General features: G+C 43.8%; 1 protein-coding gene across 1 annotated transcript in view; it reads left to right on the top strand.

Moving 5' to 3' along the window:
* LOC138950727 (ras-related protein Rab-27A-like) overlaps positions 1-13,236 on the top strand; it is a 45,170-nt gene extending 31,934 nt beyond the window's left edge. Inside the window, exons 3-6 of the mRNA XM_070322456.1 lie at positions 1,471-1,577; positions 2,240-2,325; positions 7,237-7,464; positions 12,707-13,236. Coding sequence (XP_070178557.1) covers positions 1,471-1,577; positions 2,240-2,325; positions 7,237-7,464; positions 12,707-12,914 — 629 coding nt within the window. The 3' untranslated portion in view covers positions 12,915-13,236. The remainder of the gene's footprint in view (positions 1-1,470; positions 1,578-2,239; positions 2,326-7,236; positions 7,465-12,706) is intronic.
* The last annotated feature ends 10,208 nt before the right edge of the window (positions 13,237-23,444 follow it).

The raw sequence follows: 23,444 nt of genomic DNA on the forward strand, positions 1-23,444 counted from the left end.
GAAGGGGGAGACGGTGGGGACTAGGACTATCTCATCAAGGTCCTGGCCCTTGGTGAGAGTGTGTGTGTGTGTGTGTGGGAAGGGGGAGACGGTGGGGACTAGGACTATCTCATCAAGGTCCTGGCCCTTGGTGAGAGTGTGTGTGCGTGTGTGTGGGAAGGGGGAGCCGGTGGGGACTAGGACTATCTCATCAAGGTCCTGGCCCTTGGTGAGAGTGTGTGTGTGTGTGTGTGTGGGAAGGGGGAGACGGTGGGGACTAGGACTATCTCATCAAGGTCCTGGCCCTTGGTGAGAGTGTGTGTGTGTGTGTGTGGGAAGGGGGAGCCGGTGGGGACTAGGACTATCTCATCAAGGTCTTGGCCCTTGGTGAGAGAGTGTGTGTGTGTGTGTGTGGGAAGGGGGAGACGGTGGGGACTAGGACTATCTCATCAAGGTCCTGGCCCTTGGTGAGAGTGTGTGTGTGTGTGTGTGTGTGGGAAGGGGGAGACGGTGGGGACTAGGACTATCTCATCAAGGTCCTGGCCCTTGGTGAGAGTGTGTGTGTGTGGGAAGGGGGAGACGGTGGGGACTAGGACTATCTCATCAAGGTCCTGGCCCTTGGTGAAAGTGTGTGTGTGTGTGTGTGGGAAGGGGGAGACGGTGGGGACTAGGACTATCTCATCAAGGTCCTGGCCCTTGGTGAGAGTGTGTGTGTGTGTGTGTGGGAAGGGGGAGACGGTGGGGACTAGGACTATCTCATCAAGGTCCTGGCCCTTGGTGAGAGTGTGTGTGTGTGTGTGTGGGAAGGGGGAGACGGTGGGGACTAGGACTATCTCATCAAGGTCCTGGCCCTTGGTGAGAGTGTGTGTGTCTGTCTGTCTGTCTGTCTGTATGCCTAGCTGTTTTTTTGTGTCACATTGTGCGTGTGTGCGTGCGCGCCTGTTTGTGTAAGTGTGTGTGTGTTTGAAAGAGAGAGTGAGGGGTCAGAGTCAAATTGTAAGAATGGTTTATTGCTCCTGGGCTAAGAGTCTATGGACCATACAGAGGAGGGGGGGGGGGGCAAAGGAAAAAGATGGGGGGGGGGGGGTATGACTGGGTGTGCATGTGTTTGTCTGTGTACATCAAGTAGTGTGGCTATTTGTGTATTTTGTTGCATTTTTGCATGTACATGTAAGATGTTGGTCTGATTTTTAAGAACAGAATAGCTGAACAATTCAGAAAATGTTGCACAAATGGGCTTATACCTGTGTGCTGTGAACATTGTCGGAATCTCTGATGCTTATCTTGATATCAACACAACTGAATTACTTAGAGATTTTTATTATGCGTCATCGGATGTTTTATGTGTGATCGCAGAAGGAGTAGTTTTCAGTTTTTATGAACAGAAACATTCACACAAACTGAAATTGTCTCAGCGCAAGGACATGAAGAAGATGACTTGTACGACATGTAATGTGCATATTATTGAAAAATGTTGACTGTTGTGTCCAGGTGACTCTGGGGTGGGAAAGACCAGCTTCCTGTTCCAGTACACGGACAGCGTCTTCAACGGCAAGTTCATCTCCACTGTCGGCATCGACTTCAGAGAAAAGCGGGTGGTGGGTCATCTGTTTGTTTCATAGCTGGTAATCTAGTACTGGCTTTTTGCTATGTGCGCACACTCAGAGAGAAATGCATGCATTCACATTCCCATGCATGTAAGCACATGCATGCGTGCGTGCATGCATGCATACATACACACACACACACACACACACACACACACACACACACACACACACACACACACACACATGCTTGCATAACCTACACATGTGCTCTCTCTCTCTCTCTCTCTCTCTCTCTCTCTCAATCTCTTCCTATCTCTCTCTCTCCCTTGCTCGCTCTCTCTCTCTCTCGCTCTCTCCCTATCTCTCTCTCCCTCAGACTCTCTCTCCCTCAGACTCTCTCTCTCTATCTCTCCCTATCTCTCCCCCTCCCTATCTCTCCCCCCCCTCTCTCTCTCTCTCTCTCTCTCTCTCTCTCTCTCTCTCTCTCTCTCTCTCTCTCTCTCTCTCTCTCTCTCTCTCTCTCATATCAACACTCATGGCTTTACTCAATTTTGTGGTTGTCTTTGATCATTTACAACTGACAACCCATTGATTATGTGACAGGCAGTTCAGGAGTGAAATACACTGACCCCTTATTTAGCCTATCATCAGCTAGATGTTGTGATTATTCTGCACAGATTGTGATCTGATCCCTGTTCTATCTTGTGCAGGTGCATCGAGTGCCGGGCCCTGATGGCTCAATGGGTCGCAGTCAGCGAGTACACCTTCAGTTGTGGGACACTGCCGGCCAGGAAAGGTACGCCTCCTCTCATTGGTCACCTGAAATGAGACAGTGGAACTGATTTAGTCTTTGGTTCCCTGAAAACAGAGTAGGACAATTTCACAGCTGTTCCTGACCTGCATTTTAGTGTGAGTTAAAAATAGTCGAGGCAGATGCTACCAACAGCAGCAGCCAGCACTGCATTTTAGTGTGAGTTAAAAATAGTCGAGGCAGATGCTACCAACAGCAGCAGCCAGCACTGCATTTTAGTGTGAGTTAAAAATAGTCGAGGCAGATGCTACCAACAGCAGCAGCCAGCACTGCATTTTAGTGTGAGTTAAAAATAGTTGAGGCAGTTGCTACCAACAGCAGCAGCCAGCACTGCATTTTAGTGCGAGTTAAAAATAGTCGAGGCAGTTGCTACCAACAGCAGCAGCCAGCACTGCATTTTAGTGCGAGTTAAAAATAGTCGAGGCAGATGCTACCAACAGCAGCAGCCAGCACTGCATTTTAGTGTGAGTTAAAAATAGTTGAGGCAGTTGCTACCAACAGCAGCAGCCAGCACTGCATTTTAGTGCGAGTTAAAAATAGTCGAGGCAGTTGCTACCAACAGCAGCAGCCAGCACTGCATTTTAGTGTGAGTTTAAAATAGTCGAGGCAGATGCTACCCATAGCAGCAGCCAGCACTGCATTTTAGTGTGAGTTAAAAATAGTCGAGGCAGATGCTACCTAGAGCAGCAGCCAGCACTGCATTTTAGTGTGAGTTAAAAATAGTCGAGGCAGATGCTACCAACAGCAGCAGCCAGCACTGCATTTTAGTGTGAGTTAAAAATAGTCGAGGCAGATGCTACCAACAGCAGCAGCCAGCACTGCATTTTAGTGCGAGTTAAAAATAGTTGAGGCAGTTGCTACCAACAGCAGCAGCCAGCACACTGTTAAAGGCCCGGCAGGAGTATATAAGGAGCCTGACCTTCTGCGTTGGCAAATCATTTCAAACCTCTTGCAGGCAACGGACAAATACTGCTCCTACATTTTCTTTAATATCTCGGTTAAGCATGAGTTACGGTGTCAGATTTTTTGTTCACACAGCTGGTTTTCACACATTTACCGCCCTATGCGCTTAGATAAGGTTAATTCTCCATAATAAAGAAGATATTTGTAAACAAACATTTCAATGGGGATCTTGTTCAAAGAAAAGGGCGGAGTCAACACTCTCCGACGTCACAGATTTACACCATGCGTTCCAAAAATAGCAAAACACGTGGCATGCGGCAATTTGGTTCCAGAACATGCTGTCTCAGGTGCATGTGTATTTGTTACATCGGATATGAAGAAAGAAATGCAACTAACCTTTACCACCAGTTGTGGCCTTGATAGGGTATTCCTGTGGGGTTGGGATAAAGCTCTCTCACTAATTTGAGCACACAGTCGGGCATCATTTCTCGGTTAATGTTTACCCGTGTTGGATTGTCTTGATGTAAGGAAGACGTCTTTTTCGCCAAGTACAATGCACAATTCCAAGCACCGCGTCGGTCTAGCATGGACCAATACTTCTTGTAGAGTACTTTTCTAACGCCGGAATTCCTGTGGTGTGGCAATTGGCCTGTACCTAGCCACCTCTGGCGATGATTTGTCACACAAGGGCTGCAAAAACAAAAGGCACACTGGCCTACCCCAGAGGAGAGCCCTGTACTAGGACCCGTGTCTCCGCTTTCACCATCGCCTCCAGGATCAGATAACCACGTCTGCACCCTAACGGTACTACACACACGAGAGACAGCCTCTGTATCGAGGTCACACGATGATGGCACAGCACCTCTTGGTACACAAGTCGAATCTTTTATAACACACCTTCGAGTTTCAAATGGCCACTGATTCTCAGTAAATAGTCTCCTTATTGCGTTCTCCTGGTCACTGTTAATGTTGAGAAGTGTTAAATCAAATTTCGCCATTTATTTCCACAGACAGAAAGAGATGTCAGTGCAATACAGCTTACAGACCGCAGCCTAGCCCTTACTAAGTTACTATCACCATCGGATGTTGGAATGTGAAACACTCACTTCCCGCCTTCAGCTGTCGACAACACTGATTGTGTTAGAGGCTCTCGCTGGGTGGAATAACAGACCGTGTTCCAAAGTATGCGTATACACTACGCAGATTATCACCGCTGACTTCGTCTACATGGTCCCGCTAACTATAATTACTGTCCCTGAAAGTGCCTCACAGGATGGCCAAGTTTACTTTCAAAACAGAAAGGGGTAATCTAAACTCGGTTTGTTCTAAGTGGACATGGGACACAACGGGACTCGGATCTTGGGTCGCCCCTGGCAACACAAATGGAAGAATCCAGGATATGCAAATGGTCTTCTGCAGTTTATTCCAAGGTGGTAGGGGGTTGAAAGGGGGAACGAACGGGAGGGGGGAGGGGACAGTGGTCGGTGGAGCTACTATACTAAGACTGCAGCAATGGACTGGTGATGTTAAATCATCACCCACACATTTTGAGGTACCCTCCCCCCTCACCATTCGGTTCACAAGCCTGTTTTTGTCCTTGGTCAGTTTGAAAATGATTGGTTTGTTCAAGTATTCCGCCAAAAAAATGCGCCAAGATTTCCCTCCTCATTTTAGTGGTGTTTGACGCTTGCCCCACTCACTTAGTCAGAGTCTGATGCAAAAATTGACTCGAGAATTCTGTTCATTGACGTTGTGACGTACTAAACTTGTTTATTGTTCGCGGTTTTGGCTGATTCTGTGTTGTTTTTCTGCAATATCAGCGAAACTTCATAGCGGTGACTGAGTTACAGCAACCAAGACTAAGTTTCATTTTGTCCGTTTGACTAGCCTGACATCTACAGCCTTGACATTGTTATTCTGTTTCTCTCTGTGTGACTGATTTCTTTGACACAAAGGTTCTCTGTGTGAAAGTTCAATTGTATTGTAAATTTATATAAACAAAATACGCAATCAATATGCAAGATATCACAAATGTTCAGAAACGAAAATATGTGAAAAACTCTGAAGAAGCTGTTAAAAGAAGAAATGCTGCTCGCACAGACAGAAAGCCAGATGGTAAAATTCAGTTTAGCGGTGAGAGAGAGGAAATTGATCTTATTTACGCCCAAGTTCAAAAGGTTAAAACATTTTTGGAAGAAGGAAATCCAAACAAAGAGCTTGTGGACACTATCTTGTGCTTTTTTTATTGACAAAAACATTGAAGCTGATTTATTAGAGCGCCCTGATGCCCCCGCGTCCCCAGTGCACTTTGGCCTGTTCGTGTTTACATCGCGTGCCACGCGTTGTGCTATTTTTGCTAAGCCCCGCCCCTTTTTCTGTTGCATTATGGGAGAGGCCGGATTGGCCGTGACGTGTTTAAGCTTGCTTGCTCGTTATACCAAAATGCTTCCGCGCTACACAGCGCTGCACCGGAAGATGGTACTTATCAGTGTATGGCTCTGAGCTAGCCAGCACCGCTATGTAGAGTGGTGGAGGAAAGGATGCTAAAAATAGCTCTGCCTGCCTGCAGGTAAAGTGGCAGAAATGAAGCTCGGGAAACAGCCTTGGCAAAAAATTAAGAAATAAACCACACACCAAAAAAAGTACAGACTGGTCTCTGGTACGTTGTGCTGTGTCAAGGCAAGAAGAGGTTGTCCCTCAAACTTCTTCTTCTTCTTCTGCGTTCGTGGGCTGAAACTCCCACGTACACTCGTGTTTTTTGCACGAGTGGAATTTTACGTGTATGACCGTTTTTAAGGCAGCCAAACGCCGATTTCGTCGGAAACATGCTGCGTATTTTCGTGTTTCTATAACCCACCGAACTCTGACATGGATTACAGGATCTTTTTCGTGCGCACTTGGTCTTGTGCTTGCGTGTGCACACGAAGGGGGATAAGCCACTAGCAGGTCTGCACATAAGTTGACCTGGGAGATCGGAAAAATCTCCACACTTAACCCACCAGGCGGCCGCGACCGGGATTCGAACCCTCGACCTTCCGATTAAGAGGCCGACGTCTTACCACCCCGCCACAGCGCCCGTCGTCCCTCAAACATATCCTGACCTGTTTCCGCAAGATGATTACAGATCAATATTTGGCTATGAATGTGATATTTCGCTATGAACTTGTTTGTCATTTTTGTTTAATCACCTAACTTTCTTACGTCGGTTCTGCATAATATATCTTGAATCTTTCTTTGAGTTTCATTTGAGTTATGAAAATTTAATACAAAATCATAAAGCAAAATGATTTCTATTTTCTTTTTCGAGATTTTGTTTCAGGATCAGGGATGCAAATTAACTCCCTCTGGAAATCAGGAATTTCTGAATTAAGAAATGATTTCCTGGATGGTTATTGATTTTCAAACCATAAAAGGATGATAAAATTGGAACGATACTAAAACAAATCAGAGACACTTGGGCTGAGTTACACAAACCAAAAGTGGGTGCCACCCAGACGGGAGAGAGACCGGCCCGGTTGGCCTAGTGGTAAGGCGTCCGCCCCGTGATCGGGAGGTCGTGGGTTCGAACCCCGGCCGGGTCATACCTAAGACTTTAAAATTGGCAATCTAGTGGCTGCTCCGCCTGGCGTCTGGCATTATGGGGTTAGTGCTATAGGACTGGTTGGTCCGGTGTCAGAATAATGTGACTGGGTGAGACATGAAGCCTGTGCTGCGACTTCTGTCTTGTGTGTGGCGCACGTTATATGTCAAAGCAGCACCGGCCTGATATGGCCCTTCGTGGTCGGCTGGGCGTTAAGCAAACAAAGTGAGCGGGAGAGAACAAAGCGCGGGTTCTGATTCATTGAAATCACAACACATTTCAGTTTCAACCAATCCCACACAGCGAGTGGCTTGCCGCTGCCGTTTGGGTGGCAACTTTGTCGTACACCTCAGTCCAGGTCTTCAGGCAGATTTTTTTCTGATTTTCAACATTCTTTACTTTCATTCGTGCAGGTTTCGAAGCCTGACCACGGCATTTTTCCGTGACGCGATGGGATTCTTGCTGCTGTTTGACCTGACGAGCGAACAGTCCTTCATCAACACACGCAACTGGCTGACGCAGTTACAGACGCACGCATACTGCGAGAACCCCGACGTCATACTGTGCGGCAACAAGGCCGACCTGGAAGACCAGCGAAGAGTCTCGGAAGATCGCGCCAGAGAAATGGCTGAAAAGTTTGGGTGAGAGGGAGAATTAGTTTTGTTTCATTGCATGCTTTATCATCCCATTGCTGTTTCCCCCGAAAGCGGTGTATGGCTGCCTAAATGGCAGGGTACAAATGGTCATACACGTAAAAGCCGTGGGAATTTCAGCCCATGAACGAAACAAACAAACATCCCATTGCTGTTTTCCCCGAAAACGGCGTTTGGCTGGCTAAATGGCGGGGTAAAAACGGTCATACATGTAAAAGCCGTGGGAGTTTCAGCCCATGAACGAAACAAACAAACATCCCATTGCTGGGAAATCAGGGTCACTAATTCCCTCCAGTGAAAGGCTAGCTGAGCAATAAGAGTTGCACGACCAAGGTGTGTGTGTGTGTTTAAGTGTGATTAGTCAGCTGCTCTTCTGGCAGATTGACCGAGGTCTTTTGCTTTCCACTGGGATGGTACATGGATACCATCTCTGCGTCATCACATAAAGTCGACTCGTGTCCGTTCCAGCCTGGATCCCAACCTGGGACCTTAGAATCACAAGCCTAGTGCAGGGGTGTACCTTAACTTTTTTTGCTACCGGCCAGGGGGGCCGGTAAGTCAAAAATTGAACCGGCCCCCCCAAATCCCAACCGGCCCCCAACTTGCCGGGATTTCTTACAACCGCCCCAGCGGCTCGTCGCGTGCTAACCACATACACAAAAGACGTACATTCATACTTATAATGCATACATGTGGATTTGCACTATTAATAACTACCACAAACACACACAAAACTTGATGACTAAAATGCTATGTTTTAATATAATGATAATTAACCTTGTTTTAATAAAGAATTTAAAATAAAAGCCGCCACAAAGAAACAAGAAATCAAAACCACATTCACACCCTGTCACACAATCACACACTAAACCTCACTAAAAGTTACCCCCTTTATGTACCCCCTACCACACAATTTACAAAGTAATTTACTATGGAACTTTACTTACCACATAAACACACACTACAAAAGAGTAAATCAGCATTTTTTTAAATTTAAATTATGTTTGTTGTTGTATAAAACCAAGTATAAAAAGCTGACTACAAACAAAAAAAATTTCTAAGTTGCTTTCTTGTTTTGTTTCTTTTTCTTTATGTCTGTGTTATTAATATTACTGTAAAAGTTGCATACCAGCCAAATTTACCACAGCTTAAGTCATAAATAATAAAAAGCATTACATTTCATTTCTATTTCCTAATGAAAACAAACAGATGTTCAGATTTCCTGATCCTAGAATTGTTCACAGGTGATCTTTATGCTTTTGATTCAGCAGAGTTGCAACCCTTGTCCTATTGTTGAAGGTCTGTCTTTTCTTCTTTATCACATATAGTGGATCGGGTTTTTTTTTAACTTCCTTAGTTGAAGGGAAATAATTGACAGCAGTAGTACTGTCACTACTTGTACTAAGTTGGTCAGCAAAGCTGGTGTTAACATATTTGGGAAAACGGTCTCAATGAGTATCCCTGCAGTCAATGACATAACAGGCACATCAAAGGAAAAATACAGAGGGCTAGGGGGAATATGTTTGCTCTGGATGGGCGGTCAGATCAAAGGCAGATGCATTGTAAAAGCTGGTTGGCCTTGAGACCTGGGTCAATGACCTTTACTTGCAATCTGAACACGGCTGCCTGTCCAGACACTGACCTTCTTACTCGGGGTCAATGACCGAGTTTTTATCTGAGAGGAAACTTTTACAACATGTGAAAGTCTCTGAAGGATTGGTGAGCGCAGGATAAGATAAGAGAGGGGGTGAAGTGAATAGGCAAAGAGGGGGGACGGAGGGGGGTTTAACTATTTTGACTGCTGATGCAATCGCCAGCGGCTCGTGGCACTGGAGGGGTGATGACACCGTCAAGTGAGGCGGAGGGGGGTAGCTGTCTAGCCAATGTGTCTGACCTTGATAGGTGGTGGTCCTGAGTCCTTCTCAAAGTGGGGGAAGAGTGGGCAGTAGAGAAGTGACAGATTTTGAGATCGCCCGCAGAGATATTTGTTCGCCGGCCGTTCCGATTGACTACGTTGCCTAACGACTTTGTACTTCAGCGAAATTTGAACCCGCCCGGCGGGCGATTTCAGAGGAATTTCGAACCCGCCCGACGCGATTTGAAGTCGCCGGGGGCGAGCGGGCGAGCGCCAAAACTCACCCCTGCTAGTGTCTACCAACTGAGCTACGAGTTTAAAGTTCTAGTCAAATATTTGATCATGCAAAATTCTCTGAACAAAATAACTTTGTAAAAGCATGACAATTCCTTGAAAATAAGCATCTTATTTTTACACAGATTTTTCTCTGAAAGAAAAAAAATATTGTCTTGAGTAAAAAAAAGAAAATAACAAAAAAACAAGTCGCGTAAGGCGAAAATACAATATTTAGTCAAGTAGCTGTCGAACTCACAGAATGAAACTGAACGCAATGCCATTTTTCAGCAAGACCGTATACTCGTAGCATCGTCAGTCCACCGCTCATGGCATGCCAAAGGCAGTGAAATTGACAAGAAGAGCGGGGTAGTAGTTGCGCTAAGAAGGATAGCACGCTTTTCTGTACCTCTCTTTGTTTTAACTTTCTGAGCGTGTTTTTAATCCAAACATATCATATCTATATGTTTTTGGAATCAGGAAAGGACAAGGAATAAGATGAAAGTGTTTTTAAATTGATTTGGACAATTTAATTTTGATAATAATTTTTATATATTTAATTTTCAGAGCTTGTTTTTAATCCGAATATAACATATTTATATGTTTTTGGAATCAGCAAATGATGGAGAATAAGATAAACGTAAATTTGGATCGTTTTATAAATTTTTATTTTTTTTTACAATTTTCCGATTTTTAATGACCAAAGTCATTAATTAATTTTTAAGCCACCAAGCTGAAATGCAATACCGAAGTCCGGGCTTCGTCGAAGATTACTTGACCAAAATTTCAACCAATTTGGTTGAAAAATGAGGGCGTGACAGTGCCGCCTCAACTTTCACGAAAAGCCTGATATGACGTCATCAAAGACATTTATCCAAAAAATGAAAAAAACGTTCGGGGATTTCATACCCAGGAACTCTCATGTCAAATTTCATAAAGATCGGTCCAGTAGTTTAGTCTGAATCGCTCTACACACACACACAGACACACACACACACGCACACACGCACACACACACGCACACACACACGCACATACACCACGACCCTCGTTTCGATTCCCCCTCGATCAGTGTTAAAATATTTAGTCAAAACTTGACTAAATATAAAAAGAGGCATTTGGGAAGAGTTTTTATTTGCATTTGATCATGTAATATCATGTATTTTATGTGCGTGAAATGTTGAATGTTAATATCAAATGCTTTTTCTACAGCGCCCTGGGACTGCTATCTGGCGGCAAATAGAGCAATAGAAGAACATTTTTATTATTACTGTATTATTATCATTATTTACTATTCTCCACCACAGATTGCCGTACTTTGAGACACGCCCAGCCATATGAACAGCGCTATAGAAGAACATTTTAGTATTACTGTATTAGGCCTAAAAAAAAAATAGGTGTGGTTACGGTAACCCGACCTACCCTAATTTTAGGGGCCGATCCTATAACTTTTTATTACATTTGTCAAAAAAAATAATAAAAAAACGAGTGCAAAAAACGCAATGAAAGCGAAAACGCCCGAGTCGCACACTTATTTCCCTGTCAAGTAGGTTTAATTTGTACACATTAGAAAAAAAGTTAAAAAAAAAAAAAAGTGATTGCCTACCTACCTACCCTATTTTTCTTGGCTATGTTACCGTAACCACACCTATTTTTTTTTTGGCCTTATTATCATTATTTACTATTCTCCACCACAGATTGCCGTAGTTTTAGACAAGCGCAGCCATGTGAATAAAGTGGAACCCCCCTTTTAAGACCTCAAAAAATCTCAGAAAATCGGGTCTTAAAAAGGAGGGAGTCTTCTTCTTCTTTTTCTTTTTCTTCTTCTGCGTTCGTGGGCTGAAACTCCCACGTACACTCGTGTTTTTTGCACGAGTGGAATTTTACGTGTATGACCGTTATTTACCCCGCCATTTAGGCAGCCATACGCCGTTTTCGGAGGAAGCATATGCTGGGTATTTTCGTGTTTCTGTAACCTACCGAACTCGGACATGGATTACAGGATCTTTTTCGTGCGCACTTGGTCTTGTGCTTGCGTGCACACACGGGGGTGTTCGGACACCGAGGAGAGTCTGCACACAAAGTTGACTCTGAGAAATAAATCTCTCTCCGAACGTGGGGACGAACTCACGCTGACAGCGGCCAACTGGATACAAATCCAGCGCGCTACCGACTGAGCTACATCCCCGCCCATGGAGGGAGTCTTACAATGGGGGTAAATTTACAGAGGTTTATGAAACGAAAGTCTAATAAAACAGGGTCTTAAAATGGAGGAAGTCTTAAATTGGGGGGTCTTAAAAGGAGGGTTCCACTGTATTGCTATACAAGAACATTTTATTGGCTCACGTAAGTGTAGCCTATGCGATGCTAAACTTTGTCTGTCTGTGCATGTGTATGTGTGTGTGTGTGTGTGTATGTGTGTGATGGAAACTTTAACATTTGACTAAACACCAGAATACTAATTTTACCTGGTTATTATCCAAGCAACAGCTTCAAAATATTGAAGCAATGATCAACATTTCGTCAGCATGTATGTAGTTAAAGTGTGTATCCAAAGAAAACGGGTGGTGGGGGGTTTTGGGGGGGGTAAAAACAGGTGACTGGTTTGTGTCGTGTGTGGTATGTAGAGCAGGTCAGGGGTCAAGGTTAGGTCAGATCGCGTGAAGGATTGTGGTATAGATACAGTTATCACCGAGCTGCAGTTCGCCGATTCGGAGAAGACGATTTCACATTGTTTGGTTTCGTAGCTCCAGAAAAATAGATAAAGAAGATACCAAAGGAGATTTCCTACAGGTTAATCTGCACAGCGTGTTTCCAGTGTCTGCGCGAGTGCGCAGTGTCGATCTGGCAGTCGTATCCCCGTAAGTAGGCTACAGACAGACAGATCTAGATCTAGTGTCTCCCACTTTTGCACCGAGAATACACACATGCAGGGGGGGGGGGGGGAGGGGGGGGGATGGGTAGTGCTCAGTTTACTAAATGGCAGCTCGCTTTCCCCAGGGAGGAAGCAGCCCGAATTTCCAAGAGGGTAACCTCACAGGATAATATGAATCTTATCTTATCTTATCTTATCTTATCTTATTATTTACTCTACTCCACCAGATTGCCGTACTTTGAGACGAGCGCGTCAACGGGTCAGAACGTGGCCAAGTCCGTGGAGTGTCTACTGGACATGGTGATGGCTCGGATGGAGCGCTGTGTCGACAAGTCTCAACTCCCTGCCAACAAGAACGGCCTCAACAACAACTCACGAGGAAAGGGTCTGGAGTATGGCGAACAGCCTCCCAGCGGCAGTTCTTGTCCATGCTGAGAATGAGATTGTTGTCGTCTGCATGTGGGACTTGCTTTTTGTGATGATTGATTTGATTGATGAAGCATTTATTGAAGATGGTTGGGTTGCATTTGACCACTTTTTCATGTAATGAAGGAAAACCTGTAATGTTGCTGGCAATGCTTCAATAGTCAATCCTGTTCTTAGCGGGTGACACACGTTTTTGGTGATCGCTTGTGTTTTTGTACCACCTTACTGTTAAAACTGAAGCTGATTGGATTGAAATCGAGCAATTCTACTTGTGCTGAGATATAGTGGGCCCCTCCCCGCCATGAAGAAAAACCAACTATACAGTTCAACCCCACCCACCCACCCCCCCCCCCCCCCCAAAAAAAAAGGACATCCAAAAGTTTGAGAAAATCACGTCTGAAATAGGAGAGGCTGAATACGGGAGGTAGATTTACAGAGGTTATGAACAGGAAACCTGAAAAAGCAAGGTCTTCTTCTTCTTCTTGTCGTTCGCTGTTAAATCGTCAGTCCGGACTGCAGGGCGAAACGTGCTGTCAAGGTCTTTAAAGGGAAGAAGTTTTTGAATGAATGGTCTTGAAAGTCGATCACACATGCTTTGCCGTTAGAATGAGCAGCTATGACAAATTTTGATTAATTTGATGAGAGAGAAACTTACGTCAGCTACAGATTGTCACAGAGAAAATTCAGTAATTGTTGCTTTGAATGACGCCAAAACGTACAGTGCGAAACCAGTGACCACTGCAGATTTGCCAATTGTGTGTAAAACTGGTGGGATTCGACCCCGTCAAGGAACTGTATGAAGCATTTACTTGTAAATTATGAGGAGGCCGTTATTTTGTCACATGAAACAGCCCAACTGCTTGAATGACCTCATGAAGAAGAAGTAGAATGACATTTTATCTGTAATTATGTATGATTAAAAAAGAATGGACGGATCATGCCCAAAGCTGAAAAAAGCTTTTTGTGACCCGAAACAAACAAAAAGTGTACAGAAAAAATACGTTATTCTTCTTTATGAAAATGATCTATATGAACTTTAATGATGTTGTTCTCTGTTTTTTGCACAAAGTTTTGTATTCTATCTTTACTTCAGATGGTACTTCTACAGTGATCTCTCTCTCTCTCTCTCTCTCTCTCTCTCTCTCTCTCTCTCTCTCTCTCTCTCAGAAGATGAGATTTTACTTTACTGTGATTTCTCTTTCATTTGTGGGACATGGGCTGCTCTTAGGAAGGAAATGGAATGCATGTACATCTATTTATTTAATTCCGATGATGATGTTTTTGTTCCATAAAATAGATCTGTGAAATCCGGCAGGTCTGCATTTTTGTGCAATAGTTTTATGACCCTTGCTCTTCCCTCTAATTGTCCTGATATGGCTCTGCGTAGTCGGCTGGACGTTAAGGCAAAAAAAAAAAAAAAGGTCTGTTTACGGTAACATAGGCCAAAAAAATAGGGTCGGTAGGTCGGGATTTTTTTTTTTTTTTTTTCTCCAAAAAACCATATTTTTACGTTGTTTTGCAAAAAAAACAAGAATTTTTATTTTTTTTTTTTTTTCCCCCAAATGCCCAAAAAAAAGTCTAGGGTCGCGCGAAAAAAATAGGGTCGGTCGGGTTACCGTAAACAGACCTATTTTTTTTTTGGCCTAAGCAACAAATAAACAAACAAAAAATCTTCCCTCTAAAACTTACTGTTGCTCACTTTCTTTTTGCACAATCCTTCTCGTGAAAAAAAGTTTACCTCACTGTCTCAGATCTGGCCTGCCTTTTACATGGGATAAAACCATCGTTCAACTTGGTCACATACCACAAATCAACAGCGTAAATACTCTCTACCCCCCGCGGGTTAGGGGGAAGAATTTACCCGATGCTCCCCAGCATGTCGTAAGAGGCGACTAACGGATTCTGTTTCTCCTTTTACCCTTGTTAAGTGTTTCTTGTATAGAATATACAGCAGTCCCTGCAATGTACGGCCCCCGGCGTGAGCGGACACCTGACATGTACGGACACATTTACTCGGCACGGAGTGTTTTCCTTCTATATTTGCCCCCCCTTAAACGGACACCTGCAAAACGTGGACGCGGACACTCATTTTCGGTCCCAACAGCAGGTCATACCTCCAATGTACGGACAGACCATCGTCAAATTTTCACCACAACAAAGTCGATAACAGAGCAGTCCGGCTCTTGGTACGAAGATCACAGCCGCAATGGCGTGATGACAGTCACTGATAACTTGAGTGCACGTGTACCCATCAGGAGGTGGGGTAGTTTTGGTCAGGAGTGAAGAGTACATGCGAAGATGCCAACATGAAACTGCACTGAGCTCTTTATTCTTGTCTGTTGGACGTAAACAACAGAAACCACAGTCGATGAAGGTCCTGAGCGAAAGTGAGTGAAAAACCGGCCACAGTTCTCAGCATCGTGTGTCTGTGTGTAACCTCTTTCATTGACAAGATACTCTTGTTTCCCCTCAGCCTTGACCAGTGAGTCGGTTGCCTAATCTATGAACCCTTCAGTTGTCTTGCTTTGTCAAAAGTTACGACACAGTCAACTGGTTTTGCTCTGAGTGAACAGTGCAGCTGGCCTCATTTAGCTGACACCTCTCTGGCCACAGCCCCCAACAGTACATGGCTGGAGGGAGTAAGAGAGAGGAAGTGGGGGTGGGGGGGGTGGAGGGTTAGCTGGCTAAACTCTGTGGGGTGTCCGGTGTCACTGCATGTCAGCAGGAAGAGCATTGTAGAGAAATAGAGAGGTGTACTCTTCCACAAAATTTCCAAGCATCAGTTGTCACGGCTTGGCGTAGGCATTAGTGAGGGAGAGTGGGAGCTGTGTTATGTACAGTGTATTTCCGACTGAAGAGTGAAAAGTCACTGCCATGCCACATGATCGGCATGCAGTCAATAAAGCCAGACAAGAAAAAAATAAATTACATGATTATGACATGCAGCTCTATCTGCTGCTATTTATTCAAACTGGTTTTCAAGCTTATTCTTGCAAAGCATCTGCACACGCTCCTCTGTGCTGTGTTTGTGTGGCTGCTTTCGTATGTCAGCGCATGGTGAGTGTGTTCACTGCCTTGAGGATTTATTTTATCTCTTCTTTTCAACACTTTTCAAACAAATCCTTTTTACAAAACGTTTAAAGAACTATTAGGAGTTTATTGTTATTGTTTAGTAGCCACAAGAAGTTATTAGCATAGACTCAATCCTGTTGTTTGTGTGTCTCTGTGCGAGTCGAGTGTACTATGGCCCGGGGGAGGGGGTGGTGTGGTCACCCCTCCCGTGACCGGACACCTGCAATGTACGGACAGTTTTGCTAGGGCCCAAGGGTGTCCGTTCATGAGAGGGACTGCTGTAGTCAATTTTTGTAAAGATTTTAGTCAAGCAGTATGTAAGAAAAGTTAAGTCCTTTGTACTGGAAACTTGCATTCTCCCAGTAAGGTAATATATTGTACTACGTTGCAAGCCCCTGGAGCAATTTTTTGATTAGTGCTTTTGTGAACAAGAAACAATTTACAAGTGGCTCTATCCCATCTCCCCCCTTCCCCCGTCGCGATATAACCTTCGTGGTTGAAAACGACGTTAAACACCAAAGAAAGAAAGAAAGAGTCTCTGTCCACAGTGGCACATTTTGTGTGACTTAATTCTGTAAAAGCCATTATAGTGGCAGTTTAAGAAGTAAATTCATAGAAAATGTCCAACTTGCCACAACAAACAGTAAGGGTGTTGAGTTTTATCATCTGACTGAGCGGAGGGATGGTCTGAATTTACCATGTAAAAGCCTAGGCAGATCAGAGACACGGAGGGATGGTCTGAATTTACCTTGTAAAAGCCTAGGCAGATCAGAGACACGGAGGGATGGTCTGAATTTACCATGTAAAAGCCTAGGCAGATCAGAGACACGGAGGGATGGTCTGAATTTACCTTGTAAAAGCCTAGGCAGATCAGAGACACGGAGGGATGGTCTGAATTTACCTTGTAAAAGCCTAGGCAGATCAGAGACACGGAGGGATGGTCTGAATTTACCTTGTAAAAGCCTAGGCAGATCAGAGACAATGATTGGGTGGGCCGAGTGGTAACGCACTTGCGCTCGGAAGCGAGAGGTTGCGTGTTCAGGCCTGGGTCAGGCCGCAATTTTCTCCCCCCTTTCCTAACCTAGGTGGTGGGTTCAAGTGCTAGTCTTTCGGATGAGACGAAAAACCGAGGTCCCTTCGTGTACACTACATTGGGGTGTGCACGTTAAAGATCCCACGATTGACAAAAGGGTCTTTCCTGGCAAAATTGTGTAGGCATAGATAAAAATGTCCATCAAATACCCGTGGGACTTGGAATAAAGTTAAAAAAATTCCATCTCACACGGCATTAAGTCTCAGGAAACATGAATACACGCATGCAGGAAAAAAAAAATATGGGTAGCGCCGTATGTATGGCAGCTCGCTTTCCCCGGGGAGAAAGCAGCCCGAATTTCCATGAGGGTAACCTCACTGGACTGTAAATCTTATCCAATCCAATCCAATCCAATCCGATTGTGTCAAACTGTTCACACTGGCTGAAAGTCATGAAGACCAAGAAGAAATCATCTATGCCTGTTGTGGTTACTTTGCCATCATGTGTTTCTATAGATGTCAGTTTCACATGGAGTATCTTTGTTAATTTCCTTGTTTTCACTACCTATTTTATTCCTGTTTTTATTACTTAGTTAGTGGAAGAATTTTTTGTAATGTATGTTTGATTCCCGCAGTGGGGCACTGCGGTATGAAATTAAAGGCCCCTCCTGTTTTTGGAACCGCAGGAGCTTTCTAGTTTGCTGTTAGGTAGATTTTTGGTTCCTCTTTCCTGTCATGCTCTCTTTTTCTTCATGAATTCTTTTCTTTTTTCTGCCTTCTTGCTCATTCACCTGTATTTTGTCCAAAAATCTCTTCTCTTGCCGCTTGTCTCGCGATTCATGTATAGTTTAATCTGTTAGTGTTCTGATGTAAGTCCAGCAGTAGATAGGTTAAGCCTATTTTAACATACTGGAAACTGGTAATCTTCCAGTAGGTATTAATTTAGTTTTACTAAAGCCTGCTGGGACACAAGTAATGGGTTAGTGCATTTGTAAACAGGAATCGCTTGACAAGTGGCCCCCTTCATCCCCCCCTTCCTCGTCCTGATATGGCTCTGCGTAGTCGGCTGGACGTTAAGCAACAAATAAACAAACAAACAAACAAGTATGTTTGATGGTGTATGCTTTTAATTAAGCGTTGTTGACTATGAATGTAGATGTAAATGCTTGTATAACTGTGTTTTAATTTTAAATGTGTCAAGCGCATAATTGTAATCCCGCAGTGGGGCACTGCGGTTATGAAATTAAAGGCCCCTCCTGTTTTTGGAACCGCAGGAGCTTTCTAGTTTGCTGTTAGGTAGATTTTTGGTTCCTCTTTCCTGTCATGCTCTCTTTTTCTTCATGAATTCTTTTCTTTTTTCTGCCTTCTTGCTCATTCACCTGTATTTTTTCCAAAAATCTCTTCTCTTGCCGCTTGTCTCGCGATTCATGTATAGTTTAATCTGTTAGTGTTCTGATGTAAGTCCAGCAGTAGATAGGTTAAGCCTATTTTAACATACTGGAAACTGGTAATCTTCCAGTAGGTATTAATTTAGTTTTACTAAAGCCTGCTGGGACACAAGTAATGGGTTAGTGCATTTGTAAACAGGAATCGCTTGACAAGTGGCCCCCTTCATCCCCCCCTTCCTCGTCCTGATATGGCTCTGCGTAGTCGGCTGGACGTTAAGCAACAAATAAACAAACAAACAAACAAGCATAATTGTAAAGTTATGATGTTGCGCTATATAAATGCTCTTTTATTATTATTATTATTAATGCTGTCCCTGAATTCTCTAAACTCAGCTGCGGGCAGCCATTTAAAGAATGTTGCTTCTACAAAGTTGAACATATTTTATAAACTGTTGAAGGGTCTTTGTTGCAATATCTTATTCTTGTTGTCATACAGTCTTGTTCTTGTTATTATACAATCTTCTTGTTGTTGTTTGTTAAAATCTTATTTGATGTGATATGTGCATGCATATATATACCGTATTTGACGGACTACAAGCCGCGACTTTTGTTAAAAAAAAATCGCATTGCGGCTTATAAAAAGATGCGGCTAAAACGTTACCTAAACTTGAATAGCATTCACCTAATGGAAGTCGCCGCGGATTTTCATTTTGCTCGATTAGCGATTACCAGTACTTTATTATAGCTCTCTACTCAAGACTCGGCGCTTTTCTCTTTCTTTCGCAAATCTTCGTTTGTCAACAAGTCATCATGACAAGATAGCGTACAGAGAAACACCGGATGTATCAGGATCTCGCGTGCGCGAGATTTCGTTTTTTTGTGTCTCGCGATAGTTGGAGGAGCGAGAGCCGCCATGTTGTGTTTTTGTCTGCTCGAAATGTGCGCAAAAGTCGTAAATCATCCCAAAAAAGCTTATTCCGGGCGGGACTACATGTGTGTGTTGGTTACAAATTGTGTGTGTGTGTGATATTTTTCTTCAAACTTTTTCACTTTTCTTCTTTGTTTCACTTGTTTATTCTCGGAGCCGATTTCGCCAAATACCGTACTTTCGTTTGCCTGGTTGTTTTGATTGATTGACACGATCTGATTATATTTTTTTCGACGGCAGCTAATATAGTGACGCGGCCTATACGTGGCTCGTCCCAATTTTTTTTTTTAAAGTCGGGGGTGCGGCTTATGAGTCTTGTAATCCGTCAAATACGGTACAGCTGTTACAGACAAAAACCAAATTACGTCTAATTGTTGAATGATGTCGCTTTCATTGTTTGCTCTTTGCTTGCAGCATTATCTGGTAAAATGGCAACAGGGAGGTGGTGTGATATGGATATAGCCTGATTAGATTCGGGAAGGGGAGTGAATTTCTCTCTCTTGATTCTCTTTGAACTCATAATTCACAAGTTGTTCGAAGCTCACCTTTGGGCTCATTCACGAGTTCTTCAAAGCTCAATTTTGTTAAGGGCAGGTAATGTGTGACTCAAAGAAAGAAAAAAGTACTATATATTTGTTATGCTTACCTTTGCTCCATGATCTTGCCTGTGAACCTTTTTGACAATATTTTTACTTCCTCTGTGTGTCTGTGTTGTTTTGCTTTACAACTCTATGTAGGTTTGTGCCAGTAATCTGGACATTTTGCGAAACAACACCAACTAAACAAACCAAGGCGTAAATTCTTGACCCTGTCTTCCAAAGTGTATTCTCTGACATTAGCAGCAAAACAAAGTTGAAGAAGAGGTTGTAAGGTGAATAATGGCGTCATGTTAATATTCTGTCGCATCTTCTCCATGTTTCCTGAGGAACTGACAAACAAATTTCAAGAACCAAGTTTGTTTCGGTGACTTCGCCATATCAGCAGTAGTAAATTATTCTGTAAGGTCGCTGCCAGGCTGTGCTTGTGTGGGTGTCAAATGTCAATAAGCTGATATAGTGGGGGTTGAAAGAAAGTTCAGAAGGGGAAAGTTGGTGGAATGAGGGGGGGGGGGGTGGGTGCATGGTACATGTATTGAAAGAAGGGAAAGAGAAGAAGTAAGTAAAAGAAAATAGAACCAGTTGGGGGTTCCGAGAAAAAGAGTGAAATAGCAATGTCTTAAAAGGGCAGATCTAGGTCTTGAATTAGGGTTTTTTTACTCACATGCGAAGCAAAAGTGAGTCTATGTACTCACCCGAGTCGTCCGGACGTCCGTCCGTCCGTCCGGAAAACTTTAACGTTGGATATTTCTTGGACACTATTCAGTCTATCAGTACCAAATTTGGCAAGATGGTGTATGATGACAAGGCCCCAAAAAACATACATAGCATCTTGACCTTGCTTCAAGGTCAAGGTCGCAGGGGCCATAAATGTTGCCTAAAAAACAGCTATTTTTCACATTTTTCACATTTTCTCTGAAGTTTTTGAGATTCAATACCTCACCTATATATGATATATAGGGCAAAGTAAGCCCCATCTTTTGATACCAGTTTGGTTTACCTTGCTTCAAGGTCAAGGTCACAGGAGCTCTTCAAAGTTGGACCTTGACCCTGAACTATGGAAGATAACTGTTTCAAACTTAAAAATTATGTGGGGCACATGTTATGCTTTCATCATGAGACACATTTGGTCACATATGATCAAGGTCAAGGTCACTTTGACCCTTATGAAATGTGACCAAAATAAGGTGGTGAACCACTAAAAGTGACCCTATCTCATGGTAGAAAGAGCCAATAAGCACCATTGTACTTCCTATGTCTTGAATTAACAGCTTTGTGTTGCATGACCTTGGATGACCTTGACCTTGGGTCAAAGTCACATGTATTTTGGTAGGAAAAATGTGTAAAGCATGTGAGTCGTATGGGCTTTGCCCTTCTTGTTTAATGTGGGGGGAGGGGGGGGGGTTGGGGGGGGTCAACTGTTCCTATAACAGAAAAGTAGTGTTGTTCCCAGACTCAGAGGAAAGTAGATCAGTTGGTCACCTGCCAGCGCGGTCTCGGAGAACAATAACTGTCTCGATCAATGTCAAATGTCATATTTTGGTTTGTTTGTTTGTTTGCTTAACGCCCAGCCGACCACGAAGGGCCATATCAGGGCGGTGCTGCTTTGACATTTAACGTGCGCCACACACAAGACAGAAGTCGCAGCACAGGCTTCACATCTCACCCAGTCACATTATTCTGACACCGGACCAACCAGTCCTAGCACTAACCCCATAATGCCAGACGCCAGGCGGAGCAGCCAGTAGATTGCCAATTTTAAAGTCTTAGGTATGACCCGGCCGGGGTTTGAACCCACGACCTCCCGATTACGGGGCGGACGCCTTACCACTAGGCCAACCATGCCGGTCATCATATTTTGGTCAAAAATACAAATAACGTATTATCAGAAGTCTTAATTTGCACTTGTCAAAACTATCCCACAGTCAACCAGCCAGGGGTCAGACCAATGCGTCAGATTGAAAAATTATGCATTCAGGCATGGGAATTCTCCGAGGATCGAGGATTTCCGAGAAAAGCTGCACATTTCAGAGAGAGAAAAAAATTCCTCTTCCGAGAAAAAAAAAATCGAGAGAGACAATCGACCTAGTATGACCAATGTCATCCATAAAACCGTCCCTTCATTCAGTGAGACTGGGACCGCGTGATTCACTTAAAACCATGAAAAGACCACCTGGGTTAAATTTGGTCAGGTTTTTTTGCTTTCTAAAATTCAGGAAACATACTCCCAGAATCACCAGATTGCACAGATTTGAATCGAGATTTTCCACGTTTTTTCTTAAAATCAATTAATTCCCATGCCTGGCATTACTGATGGAAGGGGGGGGGGGGTGTTTAGTCGTTACATGATTAAATATAACCTTTGTCTAACTGTTTTCCCGGCGTTCCTGTTTATTCTGCTGCACAATTATTTTTGGACTGAATATTTTTGACTGGAACCTGTCAAATCTCTTGCCAAAGTTCTCATCGTGAAACATTGCTGACAATTTTTTTCCTCTCAGTATAATTGTATGGGACATGGAAAAAAAACTATTATTCGAGGCCAAAAACTTTGCTTTAATATTCTATCACCAGAATTGTTACCACCAAATGCACATGTGAATATACACGTATGATGTATAAGTGCAAGTGACTCATATGATCCAAGGACTAGCTGACTATTAGAGTGGAGAAATCACAGACTGTTCAGTCTCTGTGTCACACCAAGTTCAGAAAACTAAAGGGAGAGAATCATGAATACCTCCCTTTTTCAGCTACTGTAGTAAAATATTGTTGATATTTGTACGGCAGATACGTGTACTAGTTTTATCTATCTTACTGTTGTTGCCACTGGTAAGGTTTGGGTGCCTTTCTTTCTCTCTTTGGTTTCCGTCTATGATTGCGGGAAGATGTAGCTCGGTGGATGTGACGCTGGCTTTTAAACCAGTTTGTCTCAATTAGTCAGCTTGACTTCAAATGTCTTCTTCTTCTTCGTTCATGGGCTGGAACTCCCACGTTCACTCATGTTTTTGCACGGGTGGGTCTTTACGTGTATGACCATTTTTACCCCGCCATTCAGGCAGCCATATGCCGCTTTCGAAGGAAGCATGCTGGGTATACCCACCGAACTCTGACATGGATTTCAGGATCTTTTCCGTGCGCACTTGGTCTTGTGCTTGCGTGTACACACGAAGGGGGATAAGGCACTAGCAGGTCTGCACAAAAGTTGACCTGGGAGACCTGAAAAATCCCCACCCTTAACCCACCAGGCTGCCGTGGCTGGGATTTGAACTCACGACCTTCCGATTAGGAGGCCGATGTCTTAACCACTAGGCCACAGTGCCTGTGAGCATGACTTCGAATGTCAGGTTCAGCGAGGGATTTATTTCCCCTGAGTCAACTTTGTGCAGACTCCCCTCAGTATCCCAACAACCCAGTGTACAAGCATGCACACGATAAAGATCCCAAAGTCACAGCGACAGTCTCAGCAGACCTGGGAACCCACGAGATTTCACTGTATTTTGTACGCTTGATTGTCTAGAAT

This window comes from Littorina saxatilis, linkage group LG16 (genome assembly GCF_037325665.1).
Source record: "Littorina saxatilis isolate snail1 linkage group LG16, US_GU_Lsax_2.0, whole genome shotgun sequence".
NCBI classification, from domain to species: domain Eukaryota; kingdom Metazoa; phylum Mollusca; class Gastropoda; order Littorinimorpha; family Littorinidae; genus Littorina; species Littorina saxatilis.